This window comes from Chaetodon trifascialis, chromosome 7 (genome assembly GCF_039877785.1).
Source record: "Chaetodon trifascialis isolate fChaTrf1 chromosome 7, fChaTrf1.hap1, whole genome shotgun sequence".
Classification (NCBI taxonomy): domain Eukaryota; kingdom Metazoa; phylum Chordata; class Actinopteri; order Chaetodontiformes; family Chaetodontidae; genus Chaetodon; species Chaetodon trifascialis.
Window position 1 is genome coordinate 24,966,746 of NC_092062.1, and position 20,613 is coordinate 24,987,358.

The 20,613-nt window shown below is 43.9% G+C and overlaps 1 protein-coding gene across 1 annotated transcript; it reads left to right on the plus strand.

Moving 5' to 3' along the window:
• Positions 1 to 293: 293 nt before the first annotated feature.
• Positions 294 to 20,598, plus strand: xrcc1 (X-ray repair complementing defective repair in Chinese hamster cells 1). Its single transcript, XM_070967268.1, has 17 exons — positions 294 to 809; positions 960 to 1,052; positions 1,523 to 1,630; positions 1,724 to 1,882; positions 3,122 to 3,199; positions 3,880 to 4,003; positions 4,219 to 4,334; positions 6,620 to 6,782; positions 6,868 to 7,111; positions 8,246 to 8,362; positions 15,119 to 15,200; positions 15,300 to 15,399; positions 17,398 to 17,446; positions 18,279 to 18,415; positions 18,660 to 18,750; positions 18,873 to 18,948; positions 19,547 to 20,598. The coding sequence occupies exons 1-17, from the start codon at positions 759 to 761 to the stop codon at positions 19,652 to 19,654; spliced, it is 1,896 nt and encodes a 631-aa protein (XP_070823369.1). The 5' UTR covers positions 294 to 758; the 3' UTR covers positions 19,655 to 20,598.
• The last annotated feature ends 15 nt before the right edge of the window (positions 20,599 to 20,613 follow it).

The window sequence follows — 20,613 nt, forward strand, 5'->3', positions numbered from 1 at the left end:
AGATGACAGGAAACATGTCTTGTTTCAAAGTTTGTTGGAACACCTGGCTAAAACTGGAAATGAACAGGAGTAATGACTTGCTGTTTTGGGTTTTTATATAATTCTGGTGTTGCATTTTAAACACATCTTTAAATGCCTTGATATTTGAAGAAATTTTCCCTTATAATACAAATTGGTCTCACTGACAGTGAGTGCACATTTTGAACGAGTGGTGGCGATAAACTCTGGTGATGCGATTATTTAACTGCAGAAGAAGAAAAGAAAGTTCTCATTGGATGGAACTGCCGTTCCGCGGAAGATGCGTCACATCACGACACACATCAGGCTTTTGGTGGGAATATGAGTTCGCTTTCACACTCATTTATCTTAAAATTAAAAGCGTTCATGTATTTTTTTGATACTTACTGTAAAGCTGAAGTAAGCGGCTGCGTGTCAAGTATATAACAGTTTCAAGTGTTCACGCGTAACACCCCTTGAGCCGTGTTAAAATCATCAGGCTAATCAGGAAAAGTTAACTCTGCCTATTGTTTGCTAGCATGCTAACACGTTAGCCAACAGTCTTATCTGACGCTGACTAGTTACAATAAATTTACTCCACTTTTCGAAGCTAAATTTGCAATTCACTGAACGGACTCTATGCGTTTTATTTTTTGTTAACCGACTACTATAGCGCTTACTGCGGAGACAAGGGCTCGGTTGGGTTGTTTTCTGTCACACTGGCTATTTAATTAGTCTTTTACCTGTCGAGAATCAACAACATGCCGGAAATCAAACTCAAGCACGTCGTATCCTGCAGCACGGAGGACACTGTAAGTTCATTTGTCACTTGCTTTGAGATGATAATATGTGTAGAAAGTCATTTTATCCGTCGTCTCCTGACAGCAAGCGTTGTAGCTTAATTTTAAAGCATTAACATGTGAGCCTTGCTTCCACTCACTTGTTGTCATAATGCAAAACAGACTCACAAGGCGGACAACCTGCTGAGCTCTGACACCTACAGAAAGTGGAAAGCAGCAAGACCCGGCGAGAAGCAGACATCAGTCATTCTGCAGGTATGTTTCCTGCCTCCTTACTCCCTCAAATGTTTGCCAGTGGTGGTTACATAACGGCCTGTTTTGTCATGATTAATGTGGAGTTTAATGAGGTTGTAGCTACTTATCATTACTCCTAAAACTTGGTGGTTTATTTCACCCAAATCACACACCGACCCTCAGATCTGAGTATCACAACTTGTTACAACTGAATGAGTTTAAATCTGAGATCTTTCTGTGTGTTAATTGCCCTGTCACCTCCTGTTTACCCACTAAAGGAAAGGAAATGTTTTGTTATCCAGTTATTTGTGTTGTGTAGTCATGTTTTCTGTAACTGTCGGTATGTCACCAATTAAAAATGTGGACTTCCACTCCAGCTTCTCCTTTGTTGATATATTTTCGTCCTTTTGGGAACCCCCTTGTCTGCATCTTACACACACATTTGCCTATAAGTTGGCTTTGTTTCTTGTGCTGTGCTGCTTTCCTCTTAGTTCGAGAAGGAGGAGCAGGTGCACAGCATTGATATCGGAAATGAAGGCTCAGCTTTCGTCGAGGTGTTGGTGGGGAACTCTTCAGCCGTCAGAGATCAGGACTACGAGGTATTCTAGCAAACCAAATTAATCAAAGAAATCACCTCTTGATAGTTGGAATTAGTAATTATTATTCTCTCATTCGTCCTCTCTGTGTTTTAGGTCCTTCTGGTTACTTCTTCCTTCATGTCCCCCACGGAGAGCCGCAACGGCACCAACACAAGCCGGGTGCGTTTCTTTGGGCCCAACCAGCTGCAAAAGAGCACGGCGCAGGAGAAGTGGGACAGAGTGAAAATTGTGTGTAGCCAGCCATACAGTAAGGTAAGGTCGCTGCACAGTTGTGCAGACACAAACACCGTCACCAAACAGTACAGTTACACACAGCACAGTAAGGATCTACTGTACTTGTACAGTGCCTTGCAAAAGTATTCACCCACCTTGGACATTTTGCAGTGTTACAACCAGGAATTCAAATTAATTTTATTCAGTTCTTTAAACACAACATGCATAGTGCTTTGTTTACAACTACAACATTAAGTCTTTTGGGGTAAGTCTCTACCAGCTTTGCACATCTAGAGGCTAAAGTTGTTGCCCATTCTTCCTGACAAAATAGCTCGAGCTCAGTCAGGTTGGATGGCTGTCGTCTGTGAGCAGCAGTGTTCAAGCCATGGCACAGATTCTCAGTTGGATTGAGGTCTGGGCTTTGACTGGCCCATTCTAACACATTAACATACTTTGCCAGCTCTGGCTGTATGCTTCAGGTCACAGTCCTGCTGGAAGGTAAACCTTCGCCACAGTCGCAAGTCTCTTGCAGACTAAAACAGCTTTCTTCAAGAATTGCATCCATCTTCATCGGCACCACTTCATGATGCTGCCAGCTGTAGGGATCATGTGCTTAGGGTGATGTGCATTAGCATTTTGGACCAGAGTACCTTCTTCTACATGCTTGATTTGTCTTCACATGGTGTCTTTCAGCAGCAGATGTCTTCTCACCACTCTTCCATGAAGAGCAGATTTGTGGAGTGCATGGCTAGTAGTTGTCCTGAGGGCTGAACTGTTGATCATTTCAGCTCCTCCAGAGTTTCAGTTGGCCTCTTTGGTTCTCTTTGATTAATTTAGATGGCCTTTCCCGTTTGGCTCTATTTTTCCATTTTCTGCTGGTGGATTTACTGGTGTTTTGTAACCTAACCCTGCTGTGTACTTTGTTTGGTAATGTTCTCTAATAAACTTTGAGGCCTTCATGGAGCAGGTGTATTTAAATAGAGTTTAAATTGCACACAGGTGGACTCATTATAATTATGTGACTTCTGAAGGCAATTAGTGCACCTGTTCTTAATTAGGGATTTCACAGCAAAGGGGGTGAATACATATCCTCTCCACACTTTTTTTTTTTTTTTTTTTTTTTTCAGCTTTTATTTGTAAATAACTTTGAAAAACATGTAATAAACATGTGACTGAATTAAAAGTTACCTGTGCATAAAGAAAGTGTACACCAACAAGCATTTTATCTCTTGGTACTTGTGAAATCATACTGAAGATGACTTTGTGTGTGCTTTGTAGAACATAGCGTACGGACTGGCCTTTGTTAAGTTTCATTCACCGCCTGACAAAAACGATCCTCCTCCAGCAACCTCCCCGGTAAGTCATGCCACGGCTTGTTCTCGCAGTGCCAGGGTGTGTCGATAGATGTTTGCTCTTTTAATCTTTGCATTTGAGGGCGTGACAACATTGTTGACGAAGGCTCGGTATTGATAGTCGTACCGAAACGTATCCTGACCTTTAGTTGTTAAACCTAGACAATACATTTCACTCCCTTAACTTTGAGGAATCTGATCAGACATTTGATGCAAACTGTCTTTATTCTGTATTTGTTATACTGGGTTTTTAGCACTATCTGCATCACATTTCAAGTCTTGAGTTATCCAAGCCTATAACTGATATCTTCAAATAAGGATAATGCTACTTCCATTTACAAAATAAACCAGCTGGAGAAACCAGAGAGACCATCAGCAAACAAGCAGTCATCCATTCATCTTCCTGTCAGCAGAGACTTCAGTGTAATAAGAGGATGGTCTTTGTGAGCGTGGTACTATCAGATTAAATGTGCTGCTGCTGTCATCGCTGCTTTACTTTGACATGAACGTATACAGTATTGATATTTTTGTATTTTATGGAGCTCTAGCACTAAAACATAGCACAGCACATTATTCTGTGAACTACACGATTTCCTAGGTGTGAAATCATTTTTCAAGTCGAAAGCTTTTTGCTGTACCAGGAGAAAATGAACTGACTCTGTGTTCTTTATTCTCCGCTGTCAGAAACTGACAAAGCTGGGACAGTTCAGGGTGAAGGATGAGTCTCCGTCATCCGGGTCCAGCCTTCAGCCCGGCAGCCTCTTCTTCAGTCGGGAAAGTTCAACAAAGTCCAGCGCGTCACTCAAAGGTAAAGCCATGAATGCAAATTTAGCAGCTGCTGAAGCACAATTAAATTCTTCCAGGTCCTTCTAACAATAAAGTGCTAATCATGCTGAATGATTACAAACTGCATTAATTAGGCTTACTTAAAGCTGCTTAAGAGTGCCGAGAGAGAGGAGATGATTTTGTTATTATCAAGCCGCTTTGTTCCCTCACAGGCTCTCTGCACTTATCTCCCTTCAGAGTCTCCACAGAGTCAGAAGTTGAGTTACGCTGCTGCCGCCCTGCAGGCTGGCGGCAGCTCCCACTCGTCGGGCCAGGCCTCCTCCTCCTCCACCTCCACCTCCGCCTCACCTCAGGTACCAAACATCACCATCATATTCTTCACCGAAGGCTGGAGGCTTTTACTTTATTTAAACAGGAAGGCTGAGTGGTATGAAGAGGATGAAACAATTATTGGAGTTTTAATGAAGCACACTGTGTCTGGGAAAGTCGATTTGATTTAGAACCAAAGAGTTTCTGATAAATTAAGTGAGAGAACATTAAATCTAATTAAAAGTGTGCTTTTATTTTCGCTCCTTCACATTAGTGTCACAGTTTCATCAGTTCTGTGTTCATCAAATTCATTTTCCAAATGATTGTCTCACTGTCAGTACAGTAATAACTCAAGCGTACACGGACCCCAAAGTCTGTCAGATATATTGAACAGTTCTTTGGCCTGTAATGATCACAATTTGCTGACATGTGTCATTGTTTTCTAGTTTCAAAGTACATTTATTCAGACATTTTCATGAAGATTTCTCTGTACTCACTTCACCACGAGCCAAAAGTCCCTGGATGCAAAATGCATTAATACATTTGAGTGTAAGATAGTAGCTATTGTTGTATAAGTAGTAATTTCACCTCAGTTTGTGTGGGCTAATTATGTTCCGCTGTTTCTCAAAAAACACTTAGTCGGTAAAACAGTGTATTGAATGGAATAGTTGTGTGGTTTGTAGCCTTCATTGACTTTAAAAAACAGCTGGAGACATTGCAGCGCCTGGCTCAGATAAATATGGATCGCTGTAACTCTCAGAAGGAAATCAGCAGGGGCTGCTCACATGGGGGGGGGGGGTTTGTCGTCAATATCAGCTGCGTGTCGCATTGACTTTTGAACAGGAAAAGAAATCAAACAGAAAAAGACATCATGTTTTCTGGCTGTCTGTCCGTACGTCACGTTCTCCCATTGTCGGGAAAGCCTTGAGGGAATTTCTTTTAACACTCACTTGGACTCAAATATCAACTGCTTAGAATCTGGAGGTCAAAGGTCACCGTGGCCACATGTGCTAATTATGACAAGATTTCACACGAAAAAATTCTCACTGGATGAAATAATGAAGTATTGGCATTGTATATCCAAAAGGTCAAAGGTTAACTTCACTGTGACATTATAATGTTCTGCGGAAACACTTCTCTGGCCATTGTTCAGCTGAGGAACAGAAGGGCAGACTGTGACACTTGGCCAGATGCTGAATTGATGACCCTAATCTTGGTCGTGCACCTAGAAACTACACTGATCGTATAGATTTTCTGTGCTGCTGGGTTGAAGATGTGTGTGAAGCATCCACGTTTTACAATTAGTTTGCAGCAACATCCATATTTGAAGCGTTGTAATCCACCACAAGCTGATTGATTCTGCTGATATTGAGCTTCAGGTGATTGTCGTTGCACCATGTGATGCAGCTCTGTCTGCCCTCTACATATATTAGTCTGGAGAGACGTAGATGTAAATGCAACTTGATTGGTTGATGGAGGCATTCACTACGTTTACAGTCAAGTAACCCTTTCATAACCGGAATATCAACAATAACCTGGTTGCGCACGGCCATGTAAACACCAATAACCCTTTTGAAAAAACGGAATATGACCCCTGGGTTACTCCTTTTCTAACCCATATTTTTGGTCATGTATACGCCTATCGGAATATCCCCATCGAACGGAACATTAATTTATTTTCTGCGCATGTTCTATTCGCAAGGAATGTTGGTCTTTTGAGTGCAGGTAGCATGGATATGGATGGCACAGCTCTGGCTCCATTTCCTATTTCTTCGCGTTCTCGCCTTCCATGAATGAAGAAAGTGAGACAGAATAGTGTGAAGTACTGGTGGTGGGTCAGCGCCAGCCCCGGGCTGGTCATTATCCGCCGTGCTGCTGCTGTTGTTATTTTTGGATACAGGAAGAAGAAGCTGAAATGACGCGCATTGCGTCATGACGTTCTCTGTACCTCTGTCGACACCTTGTCCGTGCGTCGCTGTTTTGATCGGGATATCCCAATTGATTACCCCTGTTTGCTGACGCATGTAAACAGGTTATTCCAAATATGTCAGAAACCGGAATATTGACCATAACCTGAATATTGACTGCATGTAAACGTAGTGACTGTTTTTGTACGCTGAGTGTGGGTTTATTAAATGTACAGTTGTGTTTTCGTCAGATCTCTCTGGCGTTGAGAGAAATGAAAGTATGGACTGTTCGTTGGAATCTGCTTCACTGCACTCATCGTCTCCTCCAACGCACCTGTCGTAAACATACAGGTGCACATTACTTTTCCCAGTCTGAAAAGGAGCCACTTTTTTAGTTACGTACGTTCATTGTTTCCTCGTAGCCACCAGCAAAAAGAAAGTTTGAGTTCAGCAAAGAACGGCAATCTGCCTCTGGCCCTCCACCCTCCAAGAAAATGAGCCCAGCTGGTTCACCCGAGGACAAAGCTGCGACCCCCAAACACAAGCCGAGCCCGGCCGGCACGCCGAGCCCCAGCTCCGCCAAAGGTAACACTCAACTTAAGTGTCTGAGTATACGGATTATTTCTTCATCTGGAAAACCTTCTTGACTTTCCCAAATCGGCCCCTCCAGCCTCCCCGGCACTGAAGTCTGCTGAGAAGAAGCGGGAGAGCCAGCCCAAAGCCGAACCTAAACCCAAACAACAGAAAGCTAAATCCCAGACCGTGCAGCCGGTCCCGTTCAACCGCATGATGGAGGGGGTGGTGTTCGTCCTCAGCGGCTTCCAGAACCCCTTCAGAGGGGAGCTGAGGGAAAAGGCTCTGGACATGGGAGCCAAATACCGACCCGACTGGACTCCCGACTCCACACACCTCATGTAAGTATCAAACGGGAGGAAGTGAGCGGAGACGGCACCATGTTACTGTACAGCCCTCCAGCCTTGTTGTGCAGATTAGTCTTGTGATATTATTCATGACAGCGCTGATGCAGAGATGCTACCGAGCATCTATTTTATTGTCTTACATATTTTGAATGAATCATGCAGCTTGTTTAAAGGAGTGGAGTCACACCACAGGCTGATGGATTTGAACATAGATGCATTAAAACTCAATTTCATTTTGTTGACAGTTGTTTAGTCGGTGTACTTGACTGTTTTTATTTAGGTTTTTGCCAGTTTTCACATAAAAACGCATCAACATCAACAAAATGAGATGTTTATATTCCGACCGCATCTAAAAGTTGCTGCAGGGGACACCGTTCATGCCAGTTTAGTAATAAACTTAAGTCCTCTGGTGGCAAGGACAGCTCAGAAATATGCCTCGATAAAGAGAAAGTGGAGAGATAAATGGGGAGCAAATGCAAAAGAGCTGCAGATAAGCCAAAAGATCAATACACAGTGAAACGGCAGCACGTTGGCAGATAAGATTTAAGAAAGAACCGAATGAGGACTTTATCATAGTGGATAAAACAGATGTTTGATCGCTTTCTTTGGAGGAAATCGTTCTCAGTCGTAGAAAGAAAGTAAAAACATGATCAAATATTTCATTTCTGCACTCAGAATCTCAGAAATAATCAAAGTCATGGCTGAAGTGTAACGAAATAACTTTGATAAATGACCAAATCAGGTTCTTTAATGTAAAGTGCAAACATGCTTTTCAAACGATGTTCTCTTAATTCTTTCAGAGATGTTGTTGTATGAGACATTTTTAACTGTAGTTGATGTTTATTATTGAAGCACGTTGCAGGATCGTGTAACAGCCCTGTTAGCGCTCTCAGTAATTCAGTTTGATTGCATCTTGATCTCTGCTGTCAGAGCAGACTGCTTCCCCTGTCAGCTTCTCTTCAGTGACATAACTGTGTGTGTGTGTGTGTGTGTGTGTGTGTGTGTGTGTGTGTGTGTGTGTGTGTGTGTGTGTGTGTGTGTGTGTGTGTGTGTGTGTGTGTGTGTGTGTGTGTGTGTGTGTGTGTGTGTGTGTGTGTGTCTCTCTCTCTCTGGTCCATTAATCTGCAGCTGTGCCTTCGCCAACACCCCCAAGTACAGCCAGGTGAAATCAGCAGGGGGCATCATCGTGCGTAAGGAATGGGTAATTGACTGCCATAAGAGGAAACAGAAGATCTCCTATAAACGGTAAGAGAGGCTGAAACACAACAAACTAGTGGATAGAGGCGGTTTCATAGTCATGTAAATGTGCACTGCACTTCAGACCTGCAGCAAGGCCTGAGCTCAGGCTTAACCACAGGAACAGCTGGATGGGATTCAGTGTCTCATTAAAGGACACTTCCGCGGGGTGACAGCCCGGCTGTAGTGCGGAGCATGTGTCCGATGTGTAAACCCACTTCTGATTAATACTTTCTCTTAAGCCATGTCTGTACCTCGACATGGTACAATCTGTGCACAGCACTCACACTGATTGAAGCGTCCAAAAATATACCTCTCACAGCAGTGATGCCCACTTGTTACAGAGAACATTGTAACCTTGAGCAGCTGATGCCTGCTGTGATCACAAATTCAACCCAGCCAGCTCCAGCAGCTCTCTAATTACATGCCTCATTACAGGGGGAGCTTTGGCAACATCAAGGTCTGCTGTCATCGCTCCACATGAATCTGTGTCTACTGAATAATGGAGAGCAGAATACTCATCTTGGGCAGTGGAAGGTCCAAATTAATTTGAATAGTGCTGTGCTGGCGTGGTACTGTATGGAGCTTTGTGTTTTTATTCAAGGAATTCCTTCATGCTCGTTGCGTCCGTTATGTTTACGTCTGGCTTGAAGATGAATCCCTCCCTCACTGTTAGGTTATCCAAGGTTACTGAAGTCCAAAGTCTCAGGCTCCTGTCAGGCATTTCAGATGTAGGGTCAGCAGAACCAGCACTGTGCTAGATATCGTATTTGCTGTCAAAGTATGGACTGTGATAAAGTGAGTCCTACTTTTTTTGCCATTTCTATTCTTCTGCAGCCACTTTCAAACATAGAATCAGTAAAAGTTCTTCCTCTCGAGATGTGCTGGTGTACCAGTTTTAACTGCATGCCATGGTGAAACACAATGATGTAATAATGTGACTACCATCAGAGCACCCGCAGCACAGGGCTTCTCCTTTCATTAGCACTTAACTCTGATTAGCCACATTTTGCCTGCAACTCACGGTTACTTTCATTATTGATTGATCTGCCAGTTGCTTTCTCCATTAATCGCAGGGACACAGTGAAAAACGTCAATAAATGTCTGACCGTCAGTCCAGAATGCAAAAATATTCACAATTTACTATCACGTGAGACTAGGAAAAGATGCAAATTGTCATGTATGAGAATATTGAACTGTGAAATATTTGCTATTTTTGCTTGAAAAATAACTTAAACAATCAACCGATAAAAATAGTTGCTGATTAAGCGATGTAGCTTTAGTCTGGTCAGACAGCGACACCACAGCAGGCTGTAGCACACTGTGGCTGTAGCTTGCTATGCTAACTTTAGCTCGTCAGCCCACAGAGGCCTGGTTTTTTATGGGTCCCTCTCAGTAACCTGTTTCTTTTGCACTTCTGTTAATTGTACTTAATTCGCCTTATTTTAGTGTTTGATCACAAGCTGCTTTAATGTGCCCACATTGCTTTTTCCTTCCCTTCCCCACGCACACACACTTGCACAAGAAAAGTCTAAACACTGTCATGTGTTCGTGAGAGAGCGGGAGCGGCGCCGTAGCTCTAAAAATTATAATCAGCAAATCAGTATCTGGCGCTCAATGTTCATCCTGGGACTGGCTGTCACAGATAAACGAATGTATGGGAAACCCTGCGTTAAAAGTCAGTGTCTCTGCGACGCTCTTCTGGGGACGCAGGACGTTGACCCTTAGGCTTAGGCCCTTAGGAGTCTCCTTTGCAGAAATGTTCCTTAATGACTCGATTATTCAGGCTCAAGCGTGTCAGAGGGAGTTTTCTGTTCTTACCCTGGTGATTTGGAGAGAAATGGCACCGAGGACAGAGAGCACTCCGTTTCCTCAGAATCAATGAAGGATTTGGAAAGTTGTAGGTGAATGATTGTACCTTCATGAATGATCGATGACGGGCATCAGCCCTGGAGGAGAGCTCGCCCTGCGACCAACCAGTCAGACCCTGTGGAAACCTTGAATCAGATTTCTCTTTAGCTTCATTGTTTATCAGGAATCACACATCCACAGCCTGTTTTTATATGCTTGTAGTTTTCTTTTTTAATTCCTGCGTTTGCTCACATGCTGTCTGTAAAGAGCTTTTTAATAGACTTTGAATAGTCTTTCCCAGCGTTTTTTAGTCTCTTTGTGCTCTGAACTGAGACAGATTTTCTTATTCATAAGAAGCCATGGCTAAATTAGAAAAGTGACAGCATTCAGCTCAGACTTAAGCCCTGCAGGACGCGTTACAGAAATATTTCCCGTCAGATTGATGCAGACTTCTGCAGAAAAGTGACTTTTTTGTAAAATTAGCTGCTTGTTCTCGGTGTATGTGTCCGAGAGGAGCTTATGTCGGTGGTGGTAATCTCACAAATACATCTCGTCACTTCGCGGCATGAAACGTTTGTGTTTATTGGTCGATTAGTCGATCAACAGAAATTGGCAACTAATCTCTCAGTTGCTGTTTCCAGCTTCTCAAATGTGAGAATTTGTCTTATGTGATCGCAAATTGTGTACATTTTGGTTTTGAACCGTTAGTTGGGCAAATCAAGCAGGATATCACCTTTTCAAAAGGAACGATCAGATAAGAAATCGGCGGATTAATCGATAACGAAAGACAAAATGTCAGTACTCAGTCGTGACTGTCACAAACCTGTCATTAGTGTGTCTTCCCTCGGATATAATTAGTTATTTTTGATGTGACAGTCGTGTCAAGGGGATAATTGCCATCCAGTTCAAACTGGATAAATCTGGTGATAAGTCCCATAGAAATCAGTTTTCGCTCATGTTGGTCGTCAGAGCCAGCGGTGGAAGCGATCAGAGTTACGTGTTGATGGGATTATTCTGGACAGCCGCAGTGTGCATATGAGCCATGTGAAGAGCCTGAGAGAGAGCGTGATGTGGAGAGCTTTTCAGACAAACACTGCTGAAGGACGACGGCACACCAGTGGTTTTTCTCAAATCCTCCCTGTGAGATTCTCAAAACGAGAACTTCGCAGCGGCCTGTGTCGTCATTCTCCCTCACGCTCGCTCTCTCGGTCAGTTTCTGATGGCGCCGAAGATCTCTCGCCCCCCGTCCTCCTCCCCGCTCTGCTTCCCCCGCTCTTGTTGTCAGAATAATCCATTCCCCTGCCCAGCGCCGCTATTGTGCAGCGCGTGGAGTGTGCAGCTTTGATGATGTATCCTTTATTTAAAAGCTGCATCTGCTATGGGTAATTAAAGGGACCACTTACTTTGATGATGACAAGTACCCAAACAAATACGCACACTCGCACTCTCAAACTGTTGCTCCATCACGCACAAAAACACTTTGCCGCTGAGCATCTAGGGGCAAATGCACAGCTTCGCTCAGCTCCCGACATGCATACGCGCTGCGTACATGCGAGAGCGGTATCAGCTGAGCGGCCCAGAAATGCTTTCTCCAGAGTCATTATCCAATCAGTGACGACCCAGAGATGCACAGAAGGCGAAGAGAGTGGAAGCCACTTCAGCAGCTCTACAGCGTCCCATCACAATAATTCTGAATAAGTAAACAAATTTCTCATTAAAACCAGGGCTCCGCTGCAACATCCCAAGAGGAATCAGAAAATAGTTTGCATGCTGCAGCCAGAATATCAGCACAATCACCCTGTGATTAAACGAGCGCATATTATAATTAAAACACCTAAAAGTTCCATTTTCACTGCAGTCGAAATGTTTTTGTTTCTGCTCTCTGTTAGCTCTCCACTTCGCTTCCAGCTCTTCAAATTGCTGCTTTTGTATGCCTCACAGTTTATCATTATCAATTGATTACCTGCAGGTTTTGAACCTTTCACCTGGGACTCTGGCAGCTTGTGATATTTTTGACGTTTTGTAGATGAAACAGTTGAATGAAGAAGAATCAATAGAGAAATCAATGAGGGAAAATAATTAGTTTTGGTCCCAGTTTACATAAACCATTAATGTTGCGCCATTGTTGTGTTTTATTAGTGTTAAAACCTGGAAGAACAAAGAACATTTGGAGCTTTTTTAAGTGCAGGTGATTTGAACAGGACACAAAGAGCTGCTCTGGTCCTCGTAACATTTAAGCGTCAGTCATAAACAAACAACATCAGTTGTTGTTTTATGGCTTTGTGAACCATGTTAGCATGACCTCATTGATGGGCGCCGTCGTGGACGAAGTATAATTTAGGGCTGCAAGCTAACAGCTATTTCTGTTGCTGATTAACCTGATGGTCATTCTCTTGATTATTGAAAGCGTTTCAGCTGTCGTATAACCTGCTTTTACCCCCTCAGACAAACCACGTGTCTCCAGTTCAGCGTAAGCAGACCCGATGGTCTGCCGCTCTGCTCCTGGAGGTGATGACACTCACTGTCAGATTGTGCGTCGCTCCCCTCGTCGGCAGTGTTCTTTTTCATTTTCCAATTTCCTGGGCTCTGAGTTTTATGAAACGAGTAAGCACAGGTCAGTGAAATGTGGCTACCGTGCGAGCGGAAATGATCACGCCTCCGTGCTGATGGCTGATAACGTCCAGGTGACACTGTAGTGGCGTGAGGGATATATGGAGGGGGTGGGGAGAAATATCACGTCCTCACAGTACCCTCTCTCTCTGTATGTGTGTGTGTGAGCAGGAGGGAGTGTTTGCTGGTTGCTCCTTCCTGTTTTTCTGCATGTCCCATCCACTTCCTGCATTATTATCACCTCTGTTATTAATCCTCTGTGGAATGTATTGGAACATCTGGCTTTTTATGTCCCCCCCGCACTCTTAACCTGAGCAGAGAGCGTCACAGGTGGACAAAATGCTTCCTGCGACCTTCATGGGAGATTTTTTTTTTTTCTGCTTCTTTTTTCTGTTTTGATTTGATTGTTCAGTTATCCGTTAGCAGTCAGGCTTCCGGTGTTATGTGTTTGGGTTTACGTATGTGCTGTTCTCGTGAACGCCACATCTCAGGGAGGCCTTGAGTGAATTCCTGATTAGATTTTGGTGGTCAAAGGTTTTGACACCATAACTCAGGAAGAGAAGGGCAGACTGTGACCATATTTCACATTTGGTCAGATACTGAATTGTTGACCTTGGTCTTGGGGGTCCACATTGAAACTGTGCTCATTGTTGAGATCTGTGCTGCCGGGTTGAAGATGTGTGTGATGCATCTGCGTTTTACCTTTACAGCATCCATATTTGAAGCAGTGTAGTCACCACAAGCTCATTGGTTGTGCTGATTCTGAGCTTTGGGTGATTGTTGTTGCACCATGCGAGGAAGCTCTGTCCGTCCTCTGGTCTCCTCTGGACAAACAGGCTCTAAGTGAAGACAGCAGGTTTCTCACTTAATCCCTTTTATCACATTCCTTCAAAGTCTTCACTGCACACATGAGTCTGGAGAAACATGGATGTAAATGCAGCCCAGCTGGTTGATGGAGGCAGTAATTCTAGTTTGTTAATATTTCTCACAACACGTAAATGGATTTTAATTACACTTCGTGGAAAGTTTAGCCATGGGCCAAAGAACAAGTGATTAGTTTTTGGCTCGAAGGAAAACATTTTTCGTTCGGCACGGTGAAACAGTGGTAACACTGCCGCCTCACAGCTAGAAGGTCCCGAGTTTGATTCCCGCCTGGGGCGCTGTGGGCCTCCACTTCACCGTCAGTGCCTGCTGCTCGAGGAAAGGGGCCTTTCTGTGTGGAGTTTGCATGTTCTGATGATTCTTCTTCTTCTTCTTCTTCTTCTTCTTCTTCTCTTTGGATTCTTACCATTGCGAGATGAAGTGTGGAACTAACTGAAATGGAAACAAACATTATTCCACGATCGTCTGTCAGATCTGTATTTAGATGCAGACTTGGAAAGACCGTAGCCTTAGCAGAGTTATCCTGCCTTATAGTCGAGTGCTTTCCGATGTAGAGATTCAAGTGCATGTTTTTACATTAAGCAAAGAAGTGAAGGTTCACTTCACAGTCCTACCTTGCCCTCTAAAATGTTCAATCCAGCACTGGATTTTACTGTGATGAAGTTAGCTCTCTCAACAGACCACGGGCAGTTAAAAGTCCTTTGTCCGTCTGCAGGGTCTTTGGTCTTGAGAATGCCACACCAGTGTTAGTTCATGTTTTTGTCACTTCAAGACAGGGAGGTTGAAATCCTGCCTAGTTTCTCACCTCCTCACCGTCCGCCTGCTGCTGCATGAAGTGACCATCCAACCTCGCTCCATCCTCGCTTGTGACTGAGCCTTCAAGGATGTCCCTTTCATACCCGATCACGATACTGTCACCTGTTACCAATGAACCCCAGTATAAAACTTTGTCTTCTGTACCGCCGTCGTTGCACTTGGCAAACAAAGGCTGTTGGTAGTCGCGGCAGCAGTGCAGCTTTCAGTCTGACTGCGTGATTTCAGTTCGCTAAAGGCTTCTGATGAGCGTCTCTGAACTGAGAGTGGCACAAGAAGAAGGTGTTGAGTTCGAGCTGGGACAAACCTGATTTATGGCTGGAGTGTTGTCACCCTGTGGTGCATTAGACTTGTCTCCCAGCATGCAAACTTTGAAGTATTTAATATACTGGCAGCGGTGGTGTTTTAAACATCAAGAAATTGAATGTCTGGTGAAAAATATTACCTTCGCTGAACCTTGCTTTCGTTTCACTATTACCTGACAAAAACCCACTGCGGTTTGAAACATTGAGCTGATTGGGAGCAAGATATATTGCGCTGGCATTGTTTTCCCTTTCGCCTTTAATCATCCTGACACATTTTGTTTACCGGCGTTTTGTCTTCCTACAGGTATTTAATGGATGGCGCAGAGTCGAGCTCGGAGAGCGAAATGGAAGTGGACGAGCAGAGTGACGAGGAAATGAATGCACGGGTAAGCTCGTTTTTGAAGCGAGCTTATAGAAAACGACCTAATGAAGAATCCTTTTCCCACTTTGTCAGGTTTAACGCTCTGTCCGCGCTGTTGTTGCAGACTCCACAGAAGCAGGAGAGACAAGTAACCCCCAAAAAGACGCCAGAAAAGAGGAATGAGGATGATGAGTACGCTGGCTCCACTGATGTGGATGAACCAGGTTTGCATCAAATTACTTTAATACCTCGAAGTCCCGCTGTGAGAGAGTGAAACTGATCTTTACTTGATGTTTCCTTTAAGATTCAGTCAGCAGCAGCCTTGCCGCTTCAATGACTCCGCACTCCTCTTTCCTTCTTTGTGTACAACAGAAGACGTTACGTAATGATGAAAGAGAAAACACATTATTGCTCTGAGCAGAGGATTTAAAGTCCTAAATTGTGCTTTTCAGTTGACTTACAGCTGACAGGGTGAATTGATAGGGGAAGAAGTGTGCAGTTGGCCTGCTGAAAAGGTGAAATAGAGGAAATGGAGGACTGACAACAAAGAACATAGAGGCACTTAGAGTTTGGATACAGTGCGAGTGGAAAGAACAAAGAGAAGAGGATCAAAATCTCCTGTGCGCTGAAGGTCAAAACAAGCTTCCTCTTCCAAGCCCTGTGTTTCAGTGCATTTCCGAACTGATGAAAAGTGGTCTTGAACTTAAAGGGAACACTTAGGTGCCATAAACTGTCAAATAAAAGCCTGTGTACCAATAATAGCCAAAGTTACAGTCTGTATGAACTAATAAAGCCCAGACATAAAAAGACAGGGAGGACAAGCTAAAACAAGTATTTCCACATAACCGTCTCTCAGTGCGATAATATAATCTTGCTAATTATTGGACGGATTTCTGCATTTTGTGCAGAAAAATGTGGCGCCCAGACAGCGAATCCTGACGCGTTCGGTGATCCTGACTTTTCTGACATTTTACTGGACATTCATGTCCTCGCAGAATAAAGACTTTGATCAGACCCTCACTTTTCTTTAAGCTCCACCAGCAGATTGAAACTCACTTTATCTGACGCCAAATTTTAGCATGCTACATGCTAATCACTTATGGTAAGCATGGTAGACATTAAACCTGCTTAGCTTCTCTATCTGTATGTTGCCGTATGTTAAGATGCTGCTGTTAGCATTTAGCTCAAAGCACTGCTAGCATGGCTGCAGCCTGTTGGTGTTTACAATTAAAGGTGTCAGTTTGGGCAACAGATTAACAAGTAACAGCAACTTAACATGGCTGTATCTAGCAGGAAATGTTTTTATGAATTCCTCTTTTATTAGCATCTGGAAATCTGGGTTTAGCAGAATTTTGCACTGCCTCTGTGTGGCCACAATAACCCGGGATGGAAAACACCATTTCTCAGTGATGAACAAAGCAAAATGTTCCCAGCCCACTTAAAAGAAGCGTGTGGTAATTAAATGTAAAAATGCATTTATTTACTCGCTTATGCGTTTTTACAAAGATCCGCGAGCTGAATTGTAATTAGCTGTGACTGAAATGATTGGAAACGAGGGAGGGACGGGAGCATCGCAGCTGCAGAGGTCTGAGCGAATTGAGAAGGGCAAGGGAGCGATGCAAGAGCCCAGGGATTAGACGAAAGGGAGCACCTTTATGAAGCACTTGGAAAGGGATGAGTTGACAGCGCCACCGTGAAAAGGACAAGACGAACGACGCTGCAAGAATGGAGGCAAGACGTAATCACTGCGAAGGGACTTGTGCATGATTCTCATTTCTATGTTAATGCGAGGCCAGAAGTAAAGAGCTGGGGTACATCAGTGAGGAGGCACAACAAACACTGACCCGCCAAACACATACAGGAAGTCGGAATTTTAACTAGAGCTTCGTCTGTGTTCGCCCTGAGCAGCACAGGAGCTGTGTGGGAATGCAAAGTGTTGCATTCTCTGAGCTGCGGATGTGTAAACTCGTCCTAAAGCGACCAGAAATTTAAAGCAGATTCAATCCTTTGACCTTTGATCATCATAGTTAATTAGTTTTAGGATGCAGTGATTGTAATTTAAGGTAGCGCCTCGTGTTGTCAGTGAACAAATACAGGAAACAATAAATATATGAAGCTTTTCACACTGCAAAATAATTTTCTGCCTGCTCTTTCCCTTCATTAAATGTCAGTCTTTTCAGTTTAATCTTCCCACATTGACTTCTTAACACTTCATTTCACAGGAGGTGATGATGATGAATCTGCCGTGGACACGGAGGACGAGCTGCAGAGGTAAACAACACAAGTAGTGTCAATGATGCTGATTGCATTATCGATGAGGACGAGTTTATTCTTGCGTGTCCTTGATGGTCATTGACTCTGTCTCTGCTCTCTTGTTGCTCCGCTAGTTCTACATAAAATCACTAATTCCACTTTGACTTGAGTTGAGTCGAGTCATCAGCACCAAACAGCAGACATAGTTAGCAGCTAGCCGGACAATGATGTGAAACACGTAGAAATAAAAAGCCAAATACTTGCCTCAGACCAAAGTAAAGCTGAGAGGAGAGTGAGTGTTGGCGGCGCATTCGTCAGATGGTCAAAACACGAGCCTGAATGAACACTGATGCTGCTCTGAGCCCGCCGGATGTTTAAAACAGCAACTGTCTGCAAACTCACCACAACATTATTATAAGGTGATGATATGTCAGTGGTGTTTTCTGCTTGTTCCGCTGTCCCCAAATGACCAAAAACATCTATTATTACTGCTTTTTTAAACCATCTAAGTTTGTTTTGAAGTGGTTTTACCTTTCAAACTAATTGCCACTGATGCAAAAGAGACGATCTCACTTTGAAGATCGCCTCTAAATTGCAGAGGGACTGCTCGATAAGGGTGTATTCATGCTGAAGTATTGAACGTTGGAACTCAGAATACACGATTATCTTTAATTAGTCGTCAGAGTCACTGTGAAGAGTTTTCTCTAATAACCACACCAGCTTATATTCTGCTATGATGGAGTGACTTTAAGTCTTTAACAGAGATTCAGGCAGCAAGCAGGTCGAGGAGGTAGACAGGCAGACGTGGAAGCATGTAGCATAAAAGTCCTTTCTGCCGTCTTTCCAACAGGGTGGAGATCGAGAGCAGACAGAAGAAAGCAGGAGCAGGAGGGAAGGCGGTGAAAGAGGAGGATCCGTACGGGGGGTCGACAGATGAAAACACAGACGCCGAGGCTGAACAGGATCACCCCATCCCTGAGCTTCCAGGTATGTCTCTCTTTGTTCTTATCTCTGTGTGCTCGCGGCTCTTTTATCAGTTCCTGTTCCTGTCACGGGGACGGACGCCCGGCCTTTCTCGCCCTTGTCGCAACACAGACACAAAGTAATTGGATGGCTCTCTGCCTTTCAGGGGTGCCACACACACACATGCACACGTCAAACTGTTTTCTTTAGTGCTTGATCAACCTATAATTACTCCCCCTTTCTCTTCCCATGTCCTGATTTCTTGCAGACTTCCTGAGCGGAAAGCACTTTTTCCTCTACGGCAAATTCCCGAACAACGAGCGGCGCCTCCTGCTGCGATACATCGTCGCCTTTAACGGGTGAGAAAGATTTCTTGGAGTGACCTATTGCAACTTTAAATGGTCAGTGAAAAAAAGACGCAGCACAAAAAGCGACTCCCTGCACGTGAATGTATAGAAACACTTTTCTGCCTCTGCTGCAGAGTGATTGATGACTACATGACGGAGAAGGTGCAGTTTGTGGTGACCAGTGAAGGCTGGCACGACTCCTTCGAGGAGGTGAGCTGAATCCTCTGTTTTCTCCCTTTGATGTTTCTCTGGCAGCCAAGTAACACAAGCTTAAAAACACTGAACGTTTGTGCGTGTGTGGATTTGAGCGTGTGTGCACGCATGCTTCTATTTTTAGCTCCCCCAGGCGGACAGCTTTGTCAAGGTAATTGCGTCAAAAAAAAAAGTTGACGCTCAATTATACAAAGTGTACGCTGCAAAATCTGTTTTCAGAAAGTCAAACAGGGGAAAAAAACATCCCTTGAGCACCAAACACCACCAGCACAGAGGCGACTTAGCCATTTTCTTTAAGCAGTAAGCACTTATCACTTCAAGAGGTATAATCAAACAAATTTGGAACCTGAGTTTCTCAGCCTTCCCAGTGGAAATGCAGCAGTGTTCACACAAAGTGCCTTTTGAATCCGGTAAAAATTGTGGCTACAAATTGGTTTGCAGCCATTTGAGAGCCCTGTTAGCGTCTGAATTAGCGGTTTTAGCTCTGCAGTTTTTTCCAGGCTTCATACCTCGTCCCATCTGTCTGTTTGTAATGCAACAGGAGCACCTCATGACCTCCCTGTGCCTCTCGCTTTCACTCCTGCTTCTGTTGCAGGCGCTGATGGAGAACGGCAACCTGAACTTTGTCAAACCCGCATGGATTTACGCGATCAATGAACGGCAAAAGATGCTGCCCTATCAGCCCTACACCGTCGTCCCCTGAACAGTACGCTGCATGTACACACACAGGTGTGCGCACAACCCGGCCAAGAAGCAGCGGGGAAAGCCATACACACATTTTCTTTCTTTCTAAGACTCACCACTTCACTTACATAAAAGCAATAAACCGATGATAGTTCATTAATGCCTTTACACTGATTTTATACCTGCGATTCATGATGTTTTTCACCACAGACGTTCTCACCTTTTGGCCAAGCTGCCAAGAAATTTCCATTTAAATGTTGCCTGGAGGTAAATGTCAGCATTAGTTTTAGACTCATTATTAGCTCTTTGTTTGAAGGTCATTAGTTCTTGCTCGGCCAGAAAGTCTTTGTCATCGCTGAGCTGCTCATTCTCTCTGATTCAGGACTTGTTTGAGTCTCTGGGTTCCCGCTGCAGTCTGCCGCCGCTCCTCTTGGCTACCTCAGGCTCTGTCTGGAAGTGAGTTATCACCCTGTTCTAACTGCCAGTGGCACTGATAAGACTCTGACTTTTATGAGACCGGCCCAAAGTCAGGTGAAAAGCAGCGGTTATTCAAGGCCGCAGCCACCAAATGCAGAAATGAGGAGTGCTCAGTCCTACCCGTGAAAATGAATTCTGGAGGGCTGAGTTTGTTTTTCAGCTTTTTATATTGTGAAATACCAGGAGTGGTTAAGGGATGGATTTCTGTGTGTTGTTAAAGTTTGATAAATGTGCGTTTGTGGTTTGGTTTTATTCACGTCGGGGATTTAATATTACAAGAGAAGGGCCGGCTCGACAGATGTGAGGACTTCAAATGGGCTTCAGTGTTTCGCACCGCTGAAGATTTCCAAAATGTTTCTTCAGACACGAGACAGTGCCGAGCTCACCATCTGCCTGCTTGTCAAAAGCAGCTTGTTTAAGTCTCTATCTTATTTTTTTTTCCCTTTATAGTACGTAATTATTTTTTTCTAAATAAAATTTCTAATGAAAGGTCTTGTTTTC